This window comes from Ipomoea triloba, chromosome 12 (genome assembly GCF_003576645.1).
Source record: "Ipomoea triloba cultivar NCNSP0323 chromosome 12, ASM357664v1".
NCBI classification, from domain to species: domain Eukaryota; kingdom Viridiplantae; phylum Streptophyta; class Magnoliopsida; order Solanales; family Convolvulaceae; genus Ipomoea; species Ipomoea triloba.
Window position 1 is genome coordinate 4,889,137 of NC_044927.1, and position 21,398 is coordinate 4,910,534.

General features: G+C 35.8%; 3 protein-coding genes across 4 annotated transcripts; 2 read left to right on the top strand and 1 right to left on the bottom strand.

The window, feature by feature from the left end:
• Positions 1 to 884: 884 nt before the first annotated feature.
• Positions 885 to 3,709, top strand: LOC116000440 (phosphatidylinositol 3,4,5-trisphosphate 3-phosphatase and protein-tyrosine-phosphatase PTEN1). Its single transcript, XM_031240528.1, has 8 exons — positions 885 to 1,138; positions 1,228 to 1,576; positions 1,666 to 1,842; positions 1,929 to 2,042; positions 2,251 to 2,439; positions 2,519 to 2,761; positions 3,019 to 3,120; positions 3,335 to 3,709. The coding sequence occupies exons 2-8, from the start codon at positions 1,280 to 1,282 to the stop codon at positions 3,485 to 3,487; spliced, it is 1,275 nt and encodes a 424-aa protein (XP_031096388.1). The 5' UTR covers positions 885 to 1,138; positions 1,228 to 1,279; the 3' UTR covers positions 3,488 to 3,709.
• Positions 3,710 to 4,566: 857 nt separating this feature from the next.
• LOC115998093 (cyclic nucleotide-gated ion channel 2) lies at positions 4,567 to 11,422 on the bottom strand. The gene is made up of 7 exons (XM_031237563.1): positions 10,901 to 11,422; positions 10,173 to 10,800; positions 7,924 to 8,139; positions 7,371 to 7,808; positions 6,380 to 6,616; positions 6,196 to 6,282; positions 4,567 to 5,212 (listed from the first exon to the last, which is right to left on the bottom strand). The coding sequence occupies exons 1-7, from the start codon at positions 10,924 to 10,926 to the stop codon at positions 4,721 to 4,723; spliced, it is 2,124 nt and encodes a 707-aa protein (XP_031093423.1). The 5' UTR covers positions 10,927 to 11,422; the 3' UTR covers positions 4,567 to 4,720.
• A 7,797-nt stretch (positions 11,423 to 19,219) lies between these two features.
• LOC115998732 lies at positions 19,220 to 21,090 on the top strand. 2 transcript variants are annotated; one of them, XM_031238373.1, is made up of 2 exons: positions 19,220 to 19,340; positions 19,872 to 21,090. In XM_031238373.1, exon 2 carries the CDS (start codon positions 19,873 to 19,875, stop codon positions 20,686 to 20,688), a length of 816 nt encoding a protein of 271 aa, XP_031094233.1. In that variant the 5' UTR covers positions 19,220 to 19,340; position 19,872; the 3' UTR covers positions 20,689 to 21,090. The 2 variants fall into 2 exon arrangements, with proteins under 2 accessions (XP_031094233.1, XP_031094232.1); XM_031238372.1 differs by lacking the exon at positions 19,220 to 19,340 and having other exon boundaries at positions 19,348 to 21,090.
• Positions 21,091 to 21,398: the final 308 nt, after the last annotated feature.

The following is a 21,398-nucleotide window of genomic DNA, read 5'->3' on the forward strand; positions in this document are numbered from 1 at the left end:
GTTTAAAGAGAAAAAAATACAACAAATTAACAAAAACAAATCACAACAAATTAACAAAAAAAAATATTAAAAAAAAAAAAAACTAGAAACGCCGCCGCCGAACCAGTCGCCTACTGGTTGCGACTGGTTTGCGAAATACCAGTTGGCGACTGGTTCGGCGGCGACTGCTTTCCACTGCAAAGCAGATAACGTCTTCTTCCGGAAAAAATTTCCGGAAGTCATTTTCCAGAAAATTGCCTTCCTTTTCCGTTGACCGAAGCCTTATTTTCTGTTGACCTTATTTTCCCCTCATTTGCCAAACACTGAAAACCCGGAAAATGATTTCCGGAAATCATTTTCCGAGTTTCCAAACACACCCTAAAACTAAAATAAATAAATATCATGCACACATGTATACAATGGATAATCCATTTCTTCTGATCATCAAACACATTATTGTTAATAACTTGCAACCAACTATATTGAAGGACTTATGAACAGATACTACATTGTAACAGAGTCGGTAGTACTAAAAAAAAAAGAATATTGAAGGACTCAGCTGGTGTCCATCTTAAGAGATTGTCTAGTGTCGGTCTCACTCATATCAAAATGGGGAAAAAAAAAGCGATGAGACAGAAAATATTCTTGCCTAAAACGGATTTTCGCTTAATAATCAAATGTGTATTATAGTAGTGTATTAATCTCAAATAAGAGGTGGTGAAATGAGGATCGACAAATGAGGATCGGAAAAAAAAAAAAGAAGGGTGGGTGGGTTTGGATGAATTAATGAGTCTGGCCTTTAGTTACGGCATATTAATCTCGAAATCAGGGGTGGTGAAAAATCGAAACCAAATTAAACAAGGATTACAGAGAACAGTTGTGTAAAGGAGATGAATATGATGGAAGGAGTTTCCATTGTGGCCACCTTAAAACATTCACTGCACGCGGGTTAGCGAATTAGGTTGTCTCATACATTCCCAATCTCTTTTGGTCCAAGAATCCACACGTTTCGTTGTCAAGATTCTTGGACCATTTTCATTTCGCAACCTCAATTTCTTTCAACTCCTACAGAATTCAAAATCGCAGCTTCAATCCACCATTATATTATATTGTTCCCGCCCAATTCCACCCACGGACCGACCCACCTCTATGTTCACAGGTATATATATATATATATATATATTTCTGAATTCTCAATTCTGAATATTGAATATATTGATGGATTTAAATTTGTATTTGTTCTTGTAGGATCATATATATCATCAGGAATTTCAATTTTAAGACAGACTAGAATCGTGCAATGGGGCTAAGGTTGGGAAAACAGGGGCAAAAGAAGCCTGCACTGGTAGCTCAATTGAACTACATCCATGCCCAACAAGACCTCGTAAATTTAATCTTCAGGAGTTGTTACATTCGTAACTTGGTCTCCAAGAAGAGAAGGCGATTGCTGGTCGGAGGTTATGATTTGGATATGACATATATAACCGACAGGCTTCTCGCCATGTCGTTTCCAGCGGAACACATGCGAGCCATGTACCGGAACCCTATGTGGCAAGTTAAATCTGTCCTCGATATGAGACATTTTGGACATTATAAGGTCGAGCACTAAAGCTACTTTAATTTTATTCTTTATCATGCATATTAAATTTTGGATGAACTGACTGACCCCACCACTTGATTGATTAGGTCTATAACTTGTGTATCGAACAAGCTTATGACCCGACACATTTTTATGGTCGTGTCGAGAGGTATCCATTTGATGACAACCATGTCCCACCTCTCCGAATGGTGAAGGAGTTTTGTGAGGATGTCCATTCATGGTTGTCATCTGACCCAAAGAACACTGCTGTCATACACTGCATGGTAACATGACTCACTCTGATGATCTATTATTAAAGGATTATTGTTAAATTCCTTGTGATCTCAAGATGGAATGGTTTAATTTGCAGGCTGGAAAAGGTCGAACTGGATTAATGGTGTGTGCATACCTGGTTTACACTGGCATGTCAGCCGAGGAAGCTCTGCAAGTCTATGCAGAAAAGAGAACTACCAACAACCATGGAGTATGTGCTCTTCTCAACTAAAAGTCTCTCTGCACATTTATGTTTATATATTATATATGCTCAACAAACCTCTCACACATCTAGGAAGGGTATCTTTCTGATACTAAATTAAAGCAGCTATTAAGCTTATATTCGACTGCAACCAAATTAAAGCATGTGTTTTATCTCAACTAAAAGTCTAAGCTGATATTTTGATTGATTTAAACAGGTTTCAATACCAAGCCAGCGTCGTTATGTTGGGTACTGGGAGAAAGTACTTTCCTTCCCAGATACAGTTGATCGTGGCATTCCAGATGTGAATTTGCCCAAACCATGTTCTAGAGAGCTTCGTCGCATTCGATTATATGATACAGTAAATGTTGATTCTATCTTCTTTGTGGTCTCTCAGCTGCAAAATGTAAGTAATTTCTACACATATCTTTTTCTTGTATATCGATCACAAATAATATAATATAATATATATATATATATAATAGATTCCTGGAGAGAGATATTGCCCGCCTGTAGAAGTGTCTAAGAGCTGTTGCAGGCGAAATAAGAATGGGTTCCATAGGCCCAATAGCCCTCGTTATTATTACTCGTTTCTGGAAGGCAATGAAGAAGAGGATGATGAATTCGAAGAAGAAAAGGAACCTCGTTTGGTTATCCAAATGGACACTGAAAGCTCCATGCTTTACCAGAAAACCTGCCTTGACTACTATTATGAAAACCCTTTGCAAGTAAGACCCAATTGCATATCTATCTATGCCTAAGCTCATAATTGTATTGCACATTTATATTATTTATGTATTATGTGCTCAATATTTCCTCTCACTTATGTAGTCGGGGCTGATAGCCTGATACTAAATCAAAATATGATAGTTGAATTGTACATCAGCCCGATACTAAATCAAAATATGATAGTTGAATTGTACATTTATGTTTATATATTGCTTAACAACATCGAGTAAGTTGATGCTAACTATCTATTGAACAGGTCATGGGAGATGTCCGTATAATATTCTACGAGAAGCTTATCGGAGGGCGTCTCTTTTATGCATGCTTCAACACATCATTTATCAAGAGCGGCCTGCTACAAGTATACATCTATTGTCTACCTGTCATTCTTTGTATTGTGAACCTTAATCCGAAAATTATGTCTCTGCAGTTAACATATTATGTGCCTATAGATACATAATATATTAACTGCAAACATATTAATGTGTCAACTGTATACACACAAAATTTAAATGTGATGGTGTAGTTTTCCTCATTGTTTGTATGTATGTATAATTATATAATTAAAAATTCAGTTATCTCTGCGGGAAATGGACAAAGTTGGAAAGAAGGGAAAGTCAATCTGCGGGCCAGCATTTTGCGTGGAGTTGATCTTCGGGCCGGCAAACCCAAGTACCTTAATCACACCTCAGTTATCACACGTTGACCATCTTGTTGAGGAAGGATGACAAAAGCCACGTGAATTCTATTCTAATTTGTTCATGTAGAGTATTATGGCTTTGAGACCTCCATTTTTGTATATATATATACTAAAGAAAACAAAACAAAAGAAAACTATATATGTAATTATGATGAAGCCAGTGCTCGATGATCATTTCTGTATGTATTATGCCCGCAAATGGTGTGGGGAAAGATTTGTATAAAAATTTACTCTCATTTGATCTCTTTTATTTGCATTTGCCGTCGTCTCATCTCTCCGTGGATTAATCTAATCATAGATGGAAGATTAGGAATTCTTTTTGTACTTAGATACATACAACTCAATGCCCCAGGCATTTAATTTAATACAAACTTCACATCTTAATTAGCTCATCAAATCCTCCAACTATATATCAAAGTGCAATTAGATCCTCAAACTAAAAAAAAATTCAATTAAACTCTTAAACTTGTTAAAATTGTGCAATTAACATATTTAACCTATAATAGCATGTTATTCCTAAATTACATGTCACATAGGATGTCACTTAGAATGCATAAATGTGCAGCGTGACATGTAATTTAGGAGTAACATGCTATTATAGGTTAAATAGGTTAATCGCACAAATTTAACAAGTTTAAGGTCTAATTGAAAGTTTTTTTTTTTTTTTTTTTTTTTTTTAGTTCGAGTGTCTAATTAAATTTTTGTATATAATTGGAGGGTCTATTTGACCATTATCATTTAAAGAAAAACTAGATGTGTCACTTTATTAACAACTAGAGTTAAAAATTGTGATGCTCGTATTACATAAATTAAGTCTACTATAACGTTTCTATATAACTCGAGTATCGAAAACACAACTTTTCTCAACTATAATCATTAGCCTCATTATAAAAATGGGGATGAATTCTCCCAACTTGAAAGAATATCTTGTTTCTATGAGTGTGGCAATACTTAACATTGCTCAGTCTAGAGGAGCAACCTAGTGGTTATCGAACCAATTCTTCGACCAATTTCGTTGATTGAGCTATCTTTAAGTTTTTAAAATTAACATATAAAGAGTAATCAATCTTACTAAAATTTACTTGAAAAATAATGTATTTATTCAAGTTTTTTTTTTAAAGAAAAAGAAGAAGAAAAATTTATTTCATTACAGAGTACCTTTTATTGCCATCAAACAATATCACAATGATCCTAAAACCTCAATATCAACCATAGCAAATCGAAAATCACAAATGAGTAAAACAAAGAATAGAATAATATATCACTCAAGGTGATCGTGTGGTCTGATTGACAAGAACATCGCGGCATACTGCCGGAGCCGTCGATCGCCGTCGTCTCCATTTTCCGGCACAGCAATGGGCCGACTCCCTCTGGTCCTGACCACGTAGCGCCGCCACGCCAACTGCACATTCACGGCGGCCCAGGTTCTCCAGTTGGCGGAGTAATACCTTGCGGTCCGCTTAAGCCGCTCGTTCGCGAATTTGTACCTGAAGTGATCTGTGATGAAGCGGAGGTGATTGGCGTCGAGGCCGAAGGCTTCCGTGGAGTCGATGCAGGTGAATGTGGCGGAAGAAGCCGGTAGCCTGTCTATGAAGGGGCGGCGGAGACACCATGAGAGAAGTTCGTCGCCTAAGAAGCCGCCTGGTTCGAGGATGCTTGTGGCCACCACGCCTTTGCTGAGGTTTTGGCTGCTTTTTACACGGCCCCGGACTATGAACACCACTCGTTGCACCGGATCTCCTTCTCTTATTATCTGTTTTCATTTGGTGCCAAAACAGAAAGAAATGTGAAAATTAAGGTGGTTTCAAGAAATATAATATAATATGGATTCCAGAGAGTTAATGGTATCTGTGTTCATCTCCAAATTTTGCTACATTTAATTTCAAAGTTTCCTTGGTACCTCAACTTTCAAATTAACCACCTAATCTTTAAGTTTTAAACCTTCAATCTTCAAATTTTAACTAATCGTTGTTCTTCTGAAAAGACAACTTTACCCTTTACACTTTACACGGCCTAAGGGCATCCTCAATAGTAAGGTTTTTGGGGTGGTTTTTGATGTGCTAAGTAGGAGAAAGAGGAGGGAAAGAGAAAAAAAAAAAAGAAGAGAAAATAGGGATCTGACGCAAAATAGAATGGCAATGACGTGCCAGCATGCGCCGACTGGGCACCATTGTGCGCGTAACGTGCAGCCATGCACGCTCCCTTCCTCTTCCTCTGTACCGTAGGACCCACAAAAAATCCCTCCCTTGCAAGAGGACCTCAACTCATGTTTTCCCGCTCGTCTACTTCTCTCTTCTATATCAGCTATGCTACTCTAAAAAACTGTGCAAAATGCACTAATGTAAATGACCTAAATGGCTAAAACTAACTTTCAAATTTTAACTACAAAGTAGTCCTTCAACTTTCAAATTTTAATTAATTGTGAGTCTTCTAAAAATATGACTTTGCTCTTACTTTACACGGTCTAAATGGCTAAAATTAACTTTCCAATTTCAACTACTATATTCTTTCAAGTTTCAAATTTTAACTAACTGTGGTCCTCGTGAAAAGACGATTTTACCTTTACTTTACATGGCTTAAATGGCTAAAACTACAGGAAAGCTCACAACTGGATAAAATTAAATTTAAAAGTTAAAGGACTATTGATAAGTTTAAGTTTAAAACTAAATGTGTCAAAAGCATTGGAAGAATGCAGATGACATTAACTGATATTATGGCAATGAAAACTTTGTATACCTTCTCATCTTTGGAGAAGACTAGGGGCTTAATGCGGTCGCAGATGTTGTCAAGAATGAGATCGTCCAAACTGTGGAACAGAGGCACCTGAAATTGATACATACAAGAAACCAGGTAGGTAGGTAGCTGAAGTACAGTGTAGATAGGAAGATTCAAAGCAGAGAGATAGAGGTATATATGGTACCTTTTTGATGAGATCGAGGCAGAGGAATCGTTTAATGTCTCGTCGAAGCCCTTCGGGCAAGTCTTTAATCAATTCCATCTCGTCTTCCCCACCCATGGCTGCCCATCTTTGGCGTTCAAAGTAGCGCACTCTCTGTCTCAAGCTTGACGGCAGCTGTCTTCTCTTCATCCACCATTCCATATCTCGACACCGAAGTTGCATTTTCCTCTTCTTTGCCATCACCGCGTGCAGAAATACCTTCACAACATGGACACTACGTTAAGGCTAGAAGTTCAAGCCAAATCAAGTTTCATGACATAACATTGTTATAAGCAGATATAGAACTATTGTGCAGAAGCCCGAAAGGTCAAATCCCGCATCAGGTAGTTAAGAAATGGTTAGATTAGGGCTTGAAGGGTCAAGTCCAGTACTAGATGTTTAAGGGATTGTTGGACAAAGATTTGAAGGTTAAGTTTAGCACCAAGTGACTAAAGGATTGTTAAGTGGGACTTATATGGTCAAATCCAGATCAAGTGAATAGGGGATTATTGTGCAGGGATTTGGCTAACAGGTGGTTAGGAGATTGTTGGGCAAGGCTTGAAAGACCAAGTTCACCACTTTGCCCTTCGAAAATGTAGTATTGACTTTTAAGAGGTATAAAAAAATAAAAATTGAATCTTTGTTAAAATTTTTGATTGACCTTTACAACAACATGTACTATAACATACATACCTAAAAGGTCAAGTTCAGTATGTGGCTAAGGGATTGTGGGTCGAAGACTAAAATGTCAAGTTTAGCACCAGGTGTCTAAGGAGTTGTTGGGCGAGGTCAAGTTCAACACCATATGGTTAAGGATTGTTAGGTGAGAACTTGAAAGGTAAGTCTAGCACCAAGTGACTAAGTGATTGTTGGACAGGACTTTGAAAGACCAAATCTAGCACGCTGCATTTAAAAAATGTGGAACTGTCCTTTTTATTGCTATAACTTTTGATATAATAGTAAACACACTTACCTGAATGTTTCCGATCAAGAGTGTGAACAACATTAACCCACTAAGCACAATGCAAATGCTGAAGATGACTTCCAACCAGTTACTAGTCGGTTCCAAATCATTCCCAAACGTGCTGAGAGTCATGAGCCCCCAGAAGATGGGATAAAGAATCTTGACAGCAACGGAGCGGCTAGACACGACGGGGAGAGCCCATTTGTATATCCCAAACCGGAACGGCCCATTCACATCCAAACACAACGGCTTCCTCATCAGCGCCGCCGCCGTTGAGTTACCCACACAAGGATTCTCTTCAGCGCCGTTTGGCAGTAGAAGCTGATAGCACACCTCCTCCGAGCACGACAACCGGAGATTACACGTACTTTTCTGATAATGACACCGCTGCCTAAGGCATGAAGCCACCCTTTGAATCGCAAGAACATACCAGCAACCCCCAGCAACCTATCAATCAGTATTATATTACATTGTATCAGAGTCAGTAGTACTAAAAGAAAATTAAATTAAATATTATGTAAAAGTTAAGCTAAGAAGCAGAGATGGGTGATATATAGCTTACATGGGAAGCAATGAAGTAAGCTATGAGGTTGAGGCAAAAGCCCCACCAAATGGTTCCAAAAATGTAGCCTGTCACCTTCTGCATTCTTCTCATCAAGTAGATGCTGTGGTAGATTCTTGGGAGGAATTGGAACAAGAAGATAAGTAGAAGAATTGTCATTATGAGCTTCACCTGCTCCTCCCTTATCAATTTTGGTACCACCAACCAAAACACTGCCTGCATATATAACATACATACCAAATCATTTTTTTTTTCTTTGGGAACTCTAAAAATGATTTTCAGATCAGAACTCATTTTTCAAAATTTTCAGTGTTTGGCTATTAAAATAAAATAAAGTCAACAAAAAATACTCATCAATGAAAAAATGGCCGATTTTGACTAAAAATGTTTAACAAGATTTCAACACAGATGACATTGTTTTTTTGAATTTTTATCTCAGGCTTAGTTCTCTCTTCCTCTAAGCCGTGTCAAATGGTTAGGTTTGATCTCGAATTTGATGGTTCTTTTTGAATTGTTTTGTGCTGATTCGATTAAAATATGAGTCTGACTGAGTTGGGTAAACCTATAAAAATCTCAGTCCAGCTATAGGTTGCTTGTGCTATTGAATATAACAACTTGTAGATTGTATTTACTTATTATTATTAGTAGACAGTTATTTCGTTGTGTAATGTGCAACACTTTTAACTAGTTAATTTATAACAAACTGAAAAATACTACATGTACTTCCAAATTCTATTCTCAACTTTTACATCCTCTTACACAATGTTGATGTTAACATTTTTTTTGTGACTCACAAGATGAAGATAATTAATCATTCATTGTCACGTCAGGGAGTAAAAATGAGGAAGTAAAAAAATGGATTACTTCTAGTAAACTCTTAACACAATACATGGTAGCATTTTGGCAATCATTTGATGCTTTACGAATTACGGCCACCTACACTGCTAAGCATGTGATTGTTTGATTTAACCAAAAAAGAGCGAGATTCCTATAATCCTATGTGCTTTTGGACTCTGTGGGGTTTCATTCTTAATCAATCAAAGATATTCAGATTAAGTGTGTTAAATAATTATAAGTGTTTCAATATACTCCATATGAAAGTACTCTTGATAAAAATTTGGAACTCAAGTTTTTTAGATTTAGTATCACTTTTAGTCTATCAATTACAATCTCTTTTTTACTTTTAGTTTTTGATTATCAATTAGATGATCTGATCTATTAATTTTTCAAATATGCAAAATTTAGTGAAAGTGAGGATAGTCTACATATATTAAATTGAATTTAAGTGGTTTCAAAAAGTTGAAAAGATCGACCAATAGTGATCAAACTAAAATTGAAAATATCATCACTTTAGTTAAAAGATTAAAGCAATTCAATTACTAATATTTAATAAAGGGTTCTCAAACTTATCCATTCATACGAGTCTCACTTGACTGAATAAAATTTCTCTATCTAGATTCTATTATTATTTGGAAAACTCAATGGGCACATACAGTTGTTCTTTTAACGAGGTTTTCTCCTCGCCTTGTGGCCCTAGCCGGCAAAGGACCACAAGGAGGTAAACCAGCCTGGTAGAGCACTCTTACCACCTGGGCTGTCCTTACGGTTGTTGATTACAAGCGTTGGCAGCCCACATAGGTCCAAATGGTAAATTTTTTGTACACCACGGTCCATATAACAGTATCGACCATGAATAGAATCTACATTTTTAATATATTAAATGTTTGCATCGTCATGAATATAATATATATTTTTAATATGTTAAAAGTATATTAGTTTTAGTAATATGCAAAACAATATAATTTCAGTACGTAAATAATGCACCTTCAAATAATTGCTTTATATAAACAAATAATATACTTTATTTACGGTCCACATAACTGACTTGATTGGGTCCAAACTATCCATTCAATTGATTGGGGTAGCTTAGCCTTGAGTAGGAGTGATAAGTGAAAGGCGGCAAAGATTTTGTCACAAAAAATATTTCAGTTCACAAAAATAGAAAATAATTGGAGTGAGTCGACCAACATAACCAACATTATATCCTTCATTTAATTTCTAGACAACGTAGGACCTCAAATAAATGCAAATTATTGTCTCGCTCTACTTTATGTGGAGTCGCGGATTCTTCCACAGAGTTAATGCGAAACATAGAAATATATATTATACTCCGTACATTTTAAATCAACTGTCACTGTTATTGAATTTGAGTTTAATTATTTAAAAGCATAGGTATTACGTAAGCTGACCTGAGGAATGGGAAGAATGACGAAAGCATCGAACCAGAAGCCTTTGAGGGAGCGGACATAGTGGGAGGCAACCGCACGCGCGTCCCAGACGAGTTTGCCACACCCGACGACGAGTGACTCCCTTGACACGTAGGCCAGACGGAACTGGAGCCACAGGTGGCAGATATGGACGGCGTCAAGGCAGGTACGGAGGATAGTAACGATGGCGGCCAAACCGCCGTCCATGTAAAGACAGGGGGTCCCACTGCGCCCGATAGATAAGGCGTAGAAGAAGAGAGGGTCGATGGCCAAGGCCATTCCACGCGCCAGCAAGAACGCCCGGTTCCAGCGCTGCACGCGCTTGCTACGGGGGTCCAACACACGCCCGAACGGCCCCGAGCGGTGGAAATCTTGGGTGGACCGAACAGTGACGGAACCGGTCCGGTTCTTGATGGGAATCAGCGACGAACCGGCCGAGGCCTCCCACTCCGGCTGGTGAGCATTGTCGCAACTTGTGGAGTGGAAAACCGGAACTCCAACCTGCGTGCACGCGTAACATTCCGTCGAGATAAAGTTGGGGTTTTCGTCGTAGGTGTCGTCGCTGTTGTCCGGTTGAACTGATTTTCGTCGCAATATCGTCCCAAACCACCTAATTAATTAAACACACATAAAAATACATCACTATTCACTATATATCATAAAACAATTCAATGAATAAAGATCGAAACAGATAATAAGATGATCGAAACCTTGAGAGGGAGAGATAAGAAGGCATCTCGGGAGGAGGGAAACCATGGGAGGATGGGAGATCAGAGAATTAAGAACAGTATGTTTTGTATTGATGAGCAACCAAACAGCTGGAAGAACATAGACGAGCTGAGGCCTGAGAGAGAGAGAGTGTGTACTTGTGTGGCAACTTATATTAGCTACAAGAAAGAGCATAAATTATGGTATATATCACATATATGAATTATTGTTGTACTGATATATACCTGTTATTATTAACAGCCTCACAGGCTCGACCTGACCCTTCAGGCCTCGATCAAACAATTCTCTAATCACCTAGTGCTAGACTTGCTCTTTCACCAATCTCCGCCCAATAATCTCCTAATCACATGATGCTCAACTTGCTCCTTCACCAACCTCCGCCCAATAATCTCATACCTTCAACTTGTCCCTTCAGCTGCCTCTACCTAATAATCTCCTAACCACCTAGTACTCGACTTGCCACTTCACCATCCTTAGCGTAATAATGCCCTAGCTACTTAGTGCTCGACATGTCCCTTTACCAGCCTTCGTCCAATAATTCCTTAATTATCTGATCACCTGGCCACTCCCAAACATGGATTGCCTATAAAAGTAAATAAATCTAAGTTGGTTGTTATTGATAAGCTAAAAGGTTGTGGAGAGGAGAAGGGATGGGCCAGGAAATTTGTTTGGGCATGTCGTGCAAGTAGAAGAGCACATGGAAGCAGGGAGCGTACGTGGTGGTGGTGATAAGAAAGAGGAAAACTCCTTACGGAACGTCAAGTATTGTGGGGACTACTGCAACTCCATCTATCCTGGGGCCCATTTCAGATCCATCGGTTTCCAACTTTGTAGTAAAATCTTTTCATACATCATGTGAACTCATAATTGGAAAAGCCATATTACTTTACCCTGACACCCTAGACCTCAGCAATAATGACACTAATCATCATAATATCTCACCTAAATATATATAAAATATATGCATATACCAACACGTTTCCCTATGCAAAACAAACTAATTAATAAACTAAACAAGTTTAATTTGAGTTAGGTTTAAATATCTTTCTGCTGATTCACTTGTATATATTTGATTGAACCATTATAGCAGTGACTTCTAAATTAAAAGTAATTAATTACCATAGCGATAAGTTTTAGTTTGAATATTACGTGTCTATATACATGTAGTGTATCTACCAAATAGAATGATAATTAAATAATCATTAAAAACACACACATACACACACACATACATGTGTGTGTGTATATATATATTATTAATAAAATTTATTTTCATTCATTGAATCATTATTTAGTAACATTTACACATTAAATTACGAATATGTATACTTATAATGTTATTTATTAATTATTAATTTTTTTTAAATACATGTATTTACAATACTTTTGCATACAATATAAACGCATGTATATTTGTAAACAATTATTTTTTTTTTGAAAAAAAAAAAACTTAGCAAAATACAAGTGTTGCACTATATTATTATTATTATTATTATTATTATTATTTTGGATGAGGGGAACCTGATGAGAGGAACCCGCAGTCACTATCTGATAGCGTGTAGTTGGTAAATCTCGCTTTGTAACTCTAGTCAGCAAAGGACTACAAGGAGGTAAATCTAGCTTTGTAACTCTAGCTCCACCGATAAATGTCACACCTCCAGTAGACGTCATTCTACCGGAGGATGCACAACAGATGGGAGACATTTCTAGAAATAATCTTAGCATTCCTTCAGATCTAGGACTAGACCTAAAATGGCTCAAAGATCATCTACTCGAGTAGGTCACTGGTAATGTGCATAAAGGCATTCACGCATAATGCTTGAGAAAACATGAACCTATGTTTGCTTGTTTTCTATCTCGAATAGAGCCTAATGCCATATATGATGCAAAATGACAAGAATTGGATTGAAGCTATGTAGGATGAGTTAAATCAATTCAAAAATAATCATGTTTGGGAATTGATTCCTAGACCCATGCATTAACACATTATTGGTTCCTAGACCTAATAGTTAATTCTAAGATAAATTGGAATTAATTAGTGTTAATTGCTAAACTAATCAAAATTAACTCAGCATTTTCAATATGTTATAGTAGCAAATGGGATATAAAAAAAAAAAAAAGATTAAAAGTAGTAAGTAGTATAACGAGTAGTCGCACTTTAAAAGATTAGTAGTAGCATATCAAGTAGCAGCAAGATTGAGAGGAGATGACAAAACCCAATTTTTAGTTTGTGGTTTATTTTGCAACCCCTTATGCCCAAGAGAACCTCTATGCTACATGACAGGATAATTGGGCATCAACACCTGACTCGAATCATCAGCACTAACCCGAAGGCAACAAACGGTCACTCGTTACACAAAGACGACACATTGACGGGATAATAATTACTCCAACGACTCTCCATTATCACGACCAGCACTCAAAGAATGCTCACCATTACCAGCACTCAATGAAGCGCAGCTCACCACCAAACCACCGCACCAACCATGTTGGTTACAATTCTAGAGAGTTGCACGCGATGTTGCATGAATAATACATGATCAGGTAGCGTAAATTAAAATCCCTCACGCACGAGGCTTGCACACCTTCGTGCAGGCTCCGTACATACTTTCATACTATAAATATGTCATTTTAGATATAATCAATTAAGAATAAACAAATAAATTACTAAACACTTTTCTATAACTAGCTTATACTATCAACTAATCAAAATAGTTAACACAATCAACTATCACTTATGAGCTAATTACCAAAAACTCATATATTAAAAAGTTAGTCATTATATATATATATATATATATATATCATGGAGGCTTTAGTAACAAGTTTAATATCCTTTTTCCTTTTGTGCCCCACTATAAGCAAACAGAGAGTGAAGTTTCAAATAAATTAAACAGGAAAAGGAAAAATACAATAAAATGAAAAGAATAAAGGAAGAATCATGGAATGTAGTACTAGCAAGAGCCAAGAGCTATATGGGAAACTGAAAGTCCCCATAAAGCTAAATGCCTAAATTAAATGATGTGTATAAAAATGGAAAGAGATAATAATTTATGAAGCACTACCTGAAATTACCAACGAGAATACATGAAAAGAAAGTTTAGAATGTGATGATTAAATTGTTTTTCCTAATAATCTTATTATACCTCTTTCTATAAGAATTGTAATTACACGTATATTTTTATTTTTATACTTCTTATTCCCTTTCATTCCATATAATTAAAATTTATAGTAATTCCATTCCTACTTATCAAACAATGAAATTTAAATTTATACTTTATTCACACCTTATTCATTTCTTATAGAATTACAATTCTTTTTCATTCTAATTCCCTCACAACCAAACGACCTATTAAATGAGGTTGACTCTAACATCAAATTAAAAGATGTGTTTCATTTTAACTAAAAATCTAAACTGATAATTATGGTGCACATTTATATTTATATATATTATTATATATGTTCCACACCCGATAATTTGATTTTATGAGGTTCAAATTAAAGGTCCAAATAAGGAGGCCTACATACACATACAACAGTGAGAAGTAACTCAAATAATTTCAGAGCCTGAATTAGTTTGTCGAATGCCGCTACTTCCTTACAAAACTAGCGGTAAAGTGGATCTTTCCGGGGTAGTTCATGCCTGCCCCAAATAAAACAATAAACCGTCCAATTTTACTTGGCACAAACGTCTCTTGCATGCATATGCATGGTTTTCATCATTTTGTATGTTGAACCTACCATTCAATTATTGCCAGCCCCACTCTCGTGATCCATCAAATTCTCAACACTCATCATCACTTTTGTTTAATAAAGAAAAAATATTATTACGATTGGACGCAAATGTTAGACGGAAACAACGATATTTTCAGCAGGGGTAGCTCAATTAGCAAAGGAGCTTATTTGTGCGGAAGAATTCCGGGATAACTCTAAATTGATTCCCACAAGTAACAATTCTCCTTGAGCCAACTCCTGTGTCTCTCGGAGAGAGCGGAGGTGAACCCGAACCGTTAAACGGACAGAGAAAGACCCGTAACACCTTATGGTTTAATTTACAACCAAAAAATATATTACTTTTTTGCTTCTTCAATTGTGAGGTAGCTAGTATAGATTTAATCACTTAATTATTCAAAACATAAATTTAATCCTTTAGTTGTTATCAAAATGACAAATATGATCATTCACCATAAAACTATCAAAATAACATACTGTTAAATTTTATTTTTTTTTGAAAACTCATATTGTTAATTATTAGATGACAGAATCTACGTTATAGTTATACTTAAAGATCAAAAGGGCATTTTTTTTTTTTAATTATGAAATATTGAAATTCTATATAAAGGATCTTGATGAGTGATTCGGTGTGATAATTTTAAAAATGTCTATCAATAATATAGTTTTGTACTTTATAATTATGAATTGAGGCGAATGATTGTGCATAATATATTCTTATCTATAATCTATTAACGTACGTGGAGGCCGGATCGGAGTACAGTGCACCATGAATTGCTTGATAAACCCTCTATTAAAACATTTTGTTAATAAAACAATCATTGCTATTATCAATATTAACTTCATTAACTAGTTTGGTTGGCGTTAGTGGTCGTGCAATCTCATCCTTTAATTGGGCCAGTCCGGTGCAAACGATTATTAGTCTGAGTACGATATGAGCTTAAAGGTTTCTCCTATAGTTAGAGTCTGACTAAAAAAATTACTTTAGCTTCATTTAAAAAAAAATGATAAAAAATTCTCTTATATCCATTTCACTCCATGAATGACAAAATAAATTCCCATAAATATAACTTTTATTCTTTTATCAAATTGTTATTTTCATTCTATGAACAAAACAACGAGTACCCATCTACCCATATATATCTTTCAATATATTGTTTCAACAATTAGAGCATCCCTATCAATTGGGGATATTTCGCGGGTTTTTAGGAGTTTTTATAAGTGTGATTAGGAAAGAAAAAATGAGAGGGGATGAAAAATAAATAAATAAATATAATTTAAAAAGTGTCAGAAGCGCCTGATGCGCCCGCATGGGCGGCGGGCGGCTGCTGTGCGCTTTACGCGCACAGCATCAATTGTAATCAACCCTAAATCCTGCCAATTTTTATTTTTATTTTTTGAAAAAAAATCCTGCCAATTTAGTGTAGTATGAATCCCAAATAGCAGATGATCCCCAATGAGATACCGTACACACACATTCTATCTTGCTAGCTAGCTAGCTTTAAACAATTAATGATTGAATGGAGAATATTGAGTCAAAATCAGCGTGGGTCACTCGTCGCCTGTTCTTGAACGGCCATTTTGTCGCTACATGTTTTCCACCGTGTCTAACCAGCGTTTTCATTATGGGTACGGAGTTTGGACATAAGCTAGTAAGTAGTAAACCAACCGTGCAAAACCCTAATATCCAAGCCACACCCTGTTTTCCAGGGTTTCTTTACCTTCCTTTGTACCTTGGATAAAAATGAGACACAAATTAAAGGTGACGTTTCATTGGATACTTTTGTGCCTTATCGCGTCAAATTTATTCCAATTACAATGTTTATCTTCTTTTCATATTTAATTACTGGATTTAAATTAGGGGTTTTGTTTGGAAATCAGAAAAATGACTTCGAAAAATTAAGTCATTTTTCAGGAAATATATTCATTTCTCGTGTTTGGTTGCATTCCAGAAAAATGTCTTTATGTGTATGATTCATTTTCTGGAAAATAAGTAAAATTGTATAATTAAAATGTTAATTGTTGTTAACTAAAAAAGATTTGACGACAGTTGTGTTTTGCCCAACTATTTTTTTTTCAAATAACAAACAATTTTTTTTTAAAAAGAGTACTGGTTTCCGACGAAAACCAATGCAAATCAGACTGGTTTTCGTCAGAAGCCATTAGAAACTAGACTGGTTTTTGTCCAAGTTGGTTTCTGGCGGAAACTAGTTTAGTTTCTACTGGTTTCCGACAAAACCGGCCAGTCTGGTTTGTACTAGTTTCCGGCGAAAACCAGTCTGATGTTGTCGGAAATCAGTCAAGGTAGAAAGCGGAGGATGGCGGAAGAAAGCCGAAAAAGCATATGATTATAAACCAGAAATCATTTTCCGAGTTTCCAAACACACCCTAGGTTGAAATTGAATTATTATAACAATCTCATAAGTGTAATTTTTTATGATTTTTCAGTCACAATTAGGAAATCGAGGAAGAGAGAATAAGAAAATTGGAGGGAAAAATCAGATAAAATTTTTTTAAAAGTAGATCCACGCGCCCAGCTGGGCGTGACAAGTGTGCCAAACGTGCACGTACAGCATATGTTATACTTTTATTCACATTTAATGAGCCCCACAAAAATTTTACATTTGTATGAATAAAAACCTTGAAAAAACTCCACCCCCATTTATTGAAAAACCTCAATCTCAAAAAATCATCTAAAAACCCCCTCTTGGAATGCTCTTATCCAGAACACATTTCGTGCATGGCCTCCAGATTTTATCGTGATACATACACCCCTAATTCAAGGTGGTAGGTGTGGACTCCTAAAATTGGTTCATTGAGTGAACATTTATTGAAACGAGCCATCGGATTGAGCTCGCAACACAGGATTCGGCAGACAAAAACATATTCGTTTAATACGTTGATATTAGACATATATTCTTTGGAAGAAAAGTTTTGATGGATTTAGTTTCATTTCTCAACAGGTGGTTTACCTTTATCGCTTTGTTTGGCATGCCTAACTGAAAGTTTTAAAAAATTAGTAGCTTTTTCAAAATAAAAAAAATAAAAAAAAATTAGTAGGTAATAAGCTAACTAATTAAAATTAAAGTGTTTGGTAAAATTAATTGCTGAATTAGGTAATAAGTGTAAAGAGACATTGAAAAAAAAACTAAGATATTAAGATTTTGATTAATAAATGGTAGATGGTTCCATTTTTGTAAATTAATAAAGAAAAAATAAAAAAGGAAAGAATTTATAAAGTCAGAGGATTATTTTGAAACGCTACTTGGGCACTACTTCAAAAATGAACATAGTAATCTGCCTTTTTGCTACACTTTTTAACAATTTTTTTTTAAATAAAAGTGTAGTGTATAGTTGAAAAATAAAACCGTAAATAAATTCATAAGAAAACGCAACACTTTTGTATAAAAAGCGTCGCAATTTCTTTAAAAAAAATGCGTCTACTTTCCGTGACCTTTTCTGTATAAAAATATCCTATTATTTGTGTTTATATAATTTTTTATTATATTTACTGTGATTCGAATGATATATATTACTCTGTGTGTGTGTGTGTGTGTGAGAGAGAGAGAGAGAGAGAGAGGATAATTGGGCAAGGTACGGATCCGACCTGGTACGTCCAGCCCATTAAAACATGCAACACTTAGGAAGAAATAACGGTTCATAGGGTTTGCCTCATCAAAGAACCATTACGAAGGAACGCACAACAATTATTGAGGAGCCGGACACTTATGGAGAGGAGTCGTTGCTGGGCACTTATGGTGGGAGTCATTGCACTTATTAGGAGGCCGTTGGTGCCCATTATTGTAGCCGTTATTATTCTATAGTATAAAAGCCGAGTCCATTAACAAGTATGGGGGCTCTGGTTTTTCTTACATACAAACTTTTGTACTCAGACTATAATTACTTACTTATCAATGTTACTCCGGTAATCATTTTTACTGTCAATATGTTTCAAAAATATAAATAATATATATATAATTTTGTGTAAATTCGACTGGTTCATCCCCAACAAAACCTACAAAAAATACTAAGTGTATAAATTTTAAATAGGAAGTTACAACATGTTTGGTTCACGAAATAAATTTTAAGGGAATAGAAATATTATTCCATGAGAAATGGAATAGACATGGAATAGAATATGATTTGTATTCTATTGCTTGGTTTACTGAAGGGACAGACTTTATGAATGTTATTCCGGTTTAAGGAACATAAATGAAATATATGTTTAAAAAACATAAATACCCTTATAAAAAATATATAATAATAATAATAATAATTATTATTATTATTATTATTACTATTACATAAGATTTTTAAATAATATTATTCTATATTGGAAGGGGTGAGAAGACAGAGAAAAAATAACATATGATATTTTAGGTTAAACAATGGTAAAATAACATAAAATATACTCCGTAATATCTATTCTTGAGGACTCAAGAATACAAAATTATTTTTTATAGTTTTAAAAACATACACATTCTTTTTTTTTTTCTTTTTTTTTTGAATAAAACATACACATTCTAAAAATACACAATGTCAATTGCCCTCGATATTATTACCAAGCTCCATGATGTTCATTAAAACATATTTTTTTAAAAAAACGTACGGTTTGATTTGGGTTTGTCTTTAGAACTTGGGGATTGGCCCAAGCAGAGTAATCCCAGTTATTAGAGCAGAGACATACCGGTAAGAGACGGCAGCATCATTTTCTCAATTTTCTATTTCAATTCGAATTCTGATTTTGTTTTCTGGCTTGGATGCTATCTTTTTATCCCGATTGCTTGGATCGATACTAAATTACGATTTTATGAATTTAAACTGATACGCTCGATCTTCAAATTCTAGGGTTTAAACTGATGCTTTGTTTAAGCTGGTTTTGTAGCTCCATATTTTTGTTCTTTCTACACTCTATTCATCTAGTTAATTAGATGCTAGCCTTCAAATCCCTTAAATTTTGATTAAAATAGCTCTTATTTTTCATAATAGGTATAAATCCCAACATATTGCGAGATATGCTTAATGAATGGCCATCTATATTTGAAAAAGCAATACTGTGTAATTGTATACTGAATGTCTAGGTTTGTTAATGAATTACTGTGATGTTGTAATCCACTTTCCACTTCCCCCAATTACTGGATTATTTTCTGGTTTGACCTCTTGGGGTGTTGTTGATGTTGATGTTATAATTGAAATGTTCATCTTCCTATTGGGAGCAAGGATGTGGAGCTTTGCATCCAATTGTATAGCTGGGAAAGTCGAGCCAAAGACGGATACTTTGAAGAGAGCTCAGGATGCTGATTGCTCAGATGATGAAGTTTCTTCCACCACAAGTAGAGAAGAGGGGCTAGAGTGTCCTATATGCTGGGAGTCCTTCAACATTGTTGAAAATGTACCCTATGTTTTATGGTGTGGCCATACGCTCTGTAAAAATTGCATTCTTGGACTCCAATGGGCAGTTGTGAAGTTTCCTACCTTACCGCTCCAGCTTCCGCTCTTTGTAGCTTGCCCGTGGTGCAACTTATTGTCCTTGCGTCTTGTTTATAGGGGAAACCTAAAGTTTCCTCGTAAGAACTTCTTCCTTCTGTGGATGCTTGAGAGCATGAATGGTGATAGAACAAGGTTGCGTTCTGCCTTTTGTGGCAATCATCAGCCATCCTGGTTGTCGGGTTCAGGTGCAACTTTAGTGGGAAATTCTGGTAGTGGGAGTGGGATTAGTCTCCGAAGGAGATCATCTACTCGACAATCAGAATCATCAGAACCACACCTCGATCGAAGTCGCACAGAGGAGGGTTTTCTTGCTATTGAGTGGCTGCAATCCTCTCTTAGGAAGTTACTTATTTTCTTCTTTCATCTAACAGCCAAGTTCCCCTTGGTGGTCATGTTCCTACTTATCATCTTGTATGCCATACCTGCCAGTGCAGCTATCTTAGCCCTGTACATTCTTATCACTATTGTGTTTGCCTTACCATCTTTTCTCATTCTGTACTTTGCTTATCCAAGTTTGGATTGGCTAGTCAGAGAAATAATCACCTGAGATTTCATTCTTGCAGTCTTGATTGTCAAAGCCTTCTAGTTCGCGCGATTCTGTTTAATCTTGTGGTGATCTTCTGACTGCTGCTATTGATTCCCTCAAAACTTTGCATAGAATGAGAAAGCTATTAGCTATAGCACATGAATGACTTTTTTGCTTAGGTTTATATGCTTAGATTTGTGATGATTGTGGAAGCATGAAGGTACTAGTTCTTTGTTTATACAAATATTTTTGTGCAGGCTAGTGAAGCATATTGACTTATTGTAGTGGCTTAGTTCTTGTTATATTCAACTATTATGTAAATTCATTTGATGCTTATGAACATGCAAATGTAAATATACAAATGTGCATGTATCTATGCGTGTATAGTACGAGAATGCTACTTTGCATTATTCAATTTTTGAAGCATGTGCTTTGTCGTTCTTTAGATTCCTAATCTTGTTCTATAGTCAAGACCTAGTTGATAGCCTTTTGCTTTTTTTGAAAAGAGTAAAATCAATTCTTTTCTGAGAGAAGAGTATTACAAATGACACTAGGAGTGTTTACAAACCACTACCAAACTGCCTAATTAACAAGTGGGCTGCTTGATTCGCGGATTGCTTAACAAACGATAAACTAATATGAGTAAACATTCTCATTAAGTCGGTAGCCTTTGCTGTGAACTAGAAACGCCTCTGTAGAAGATATGCTAAGATTCATAAGAATTTGCTTCC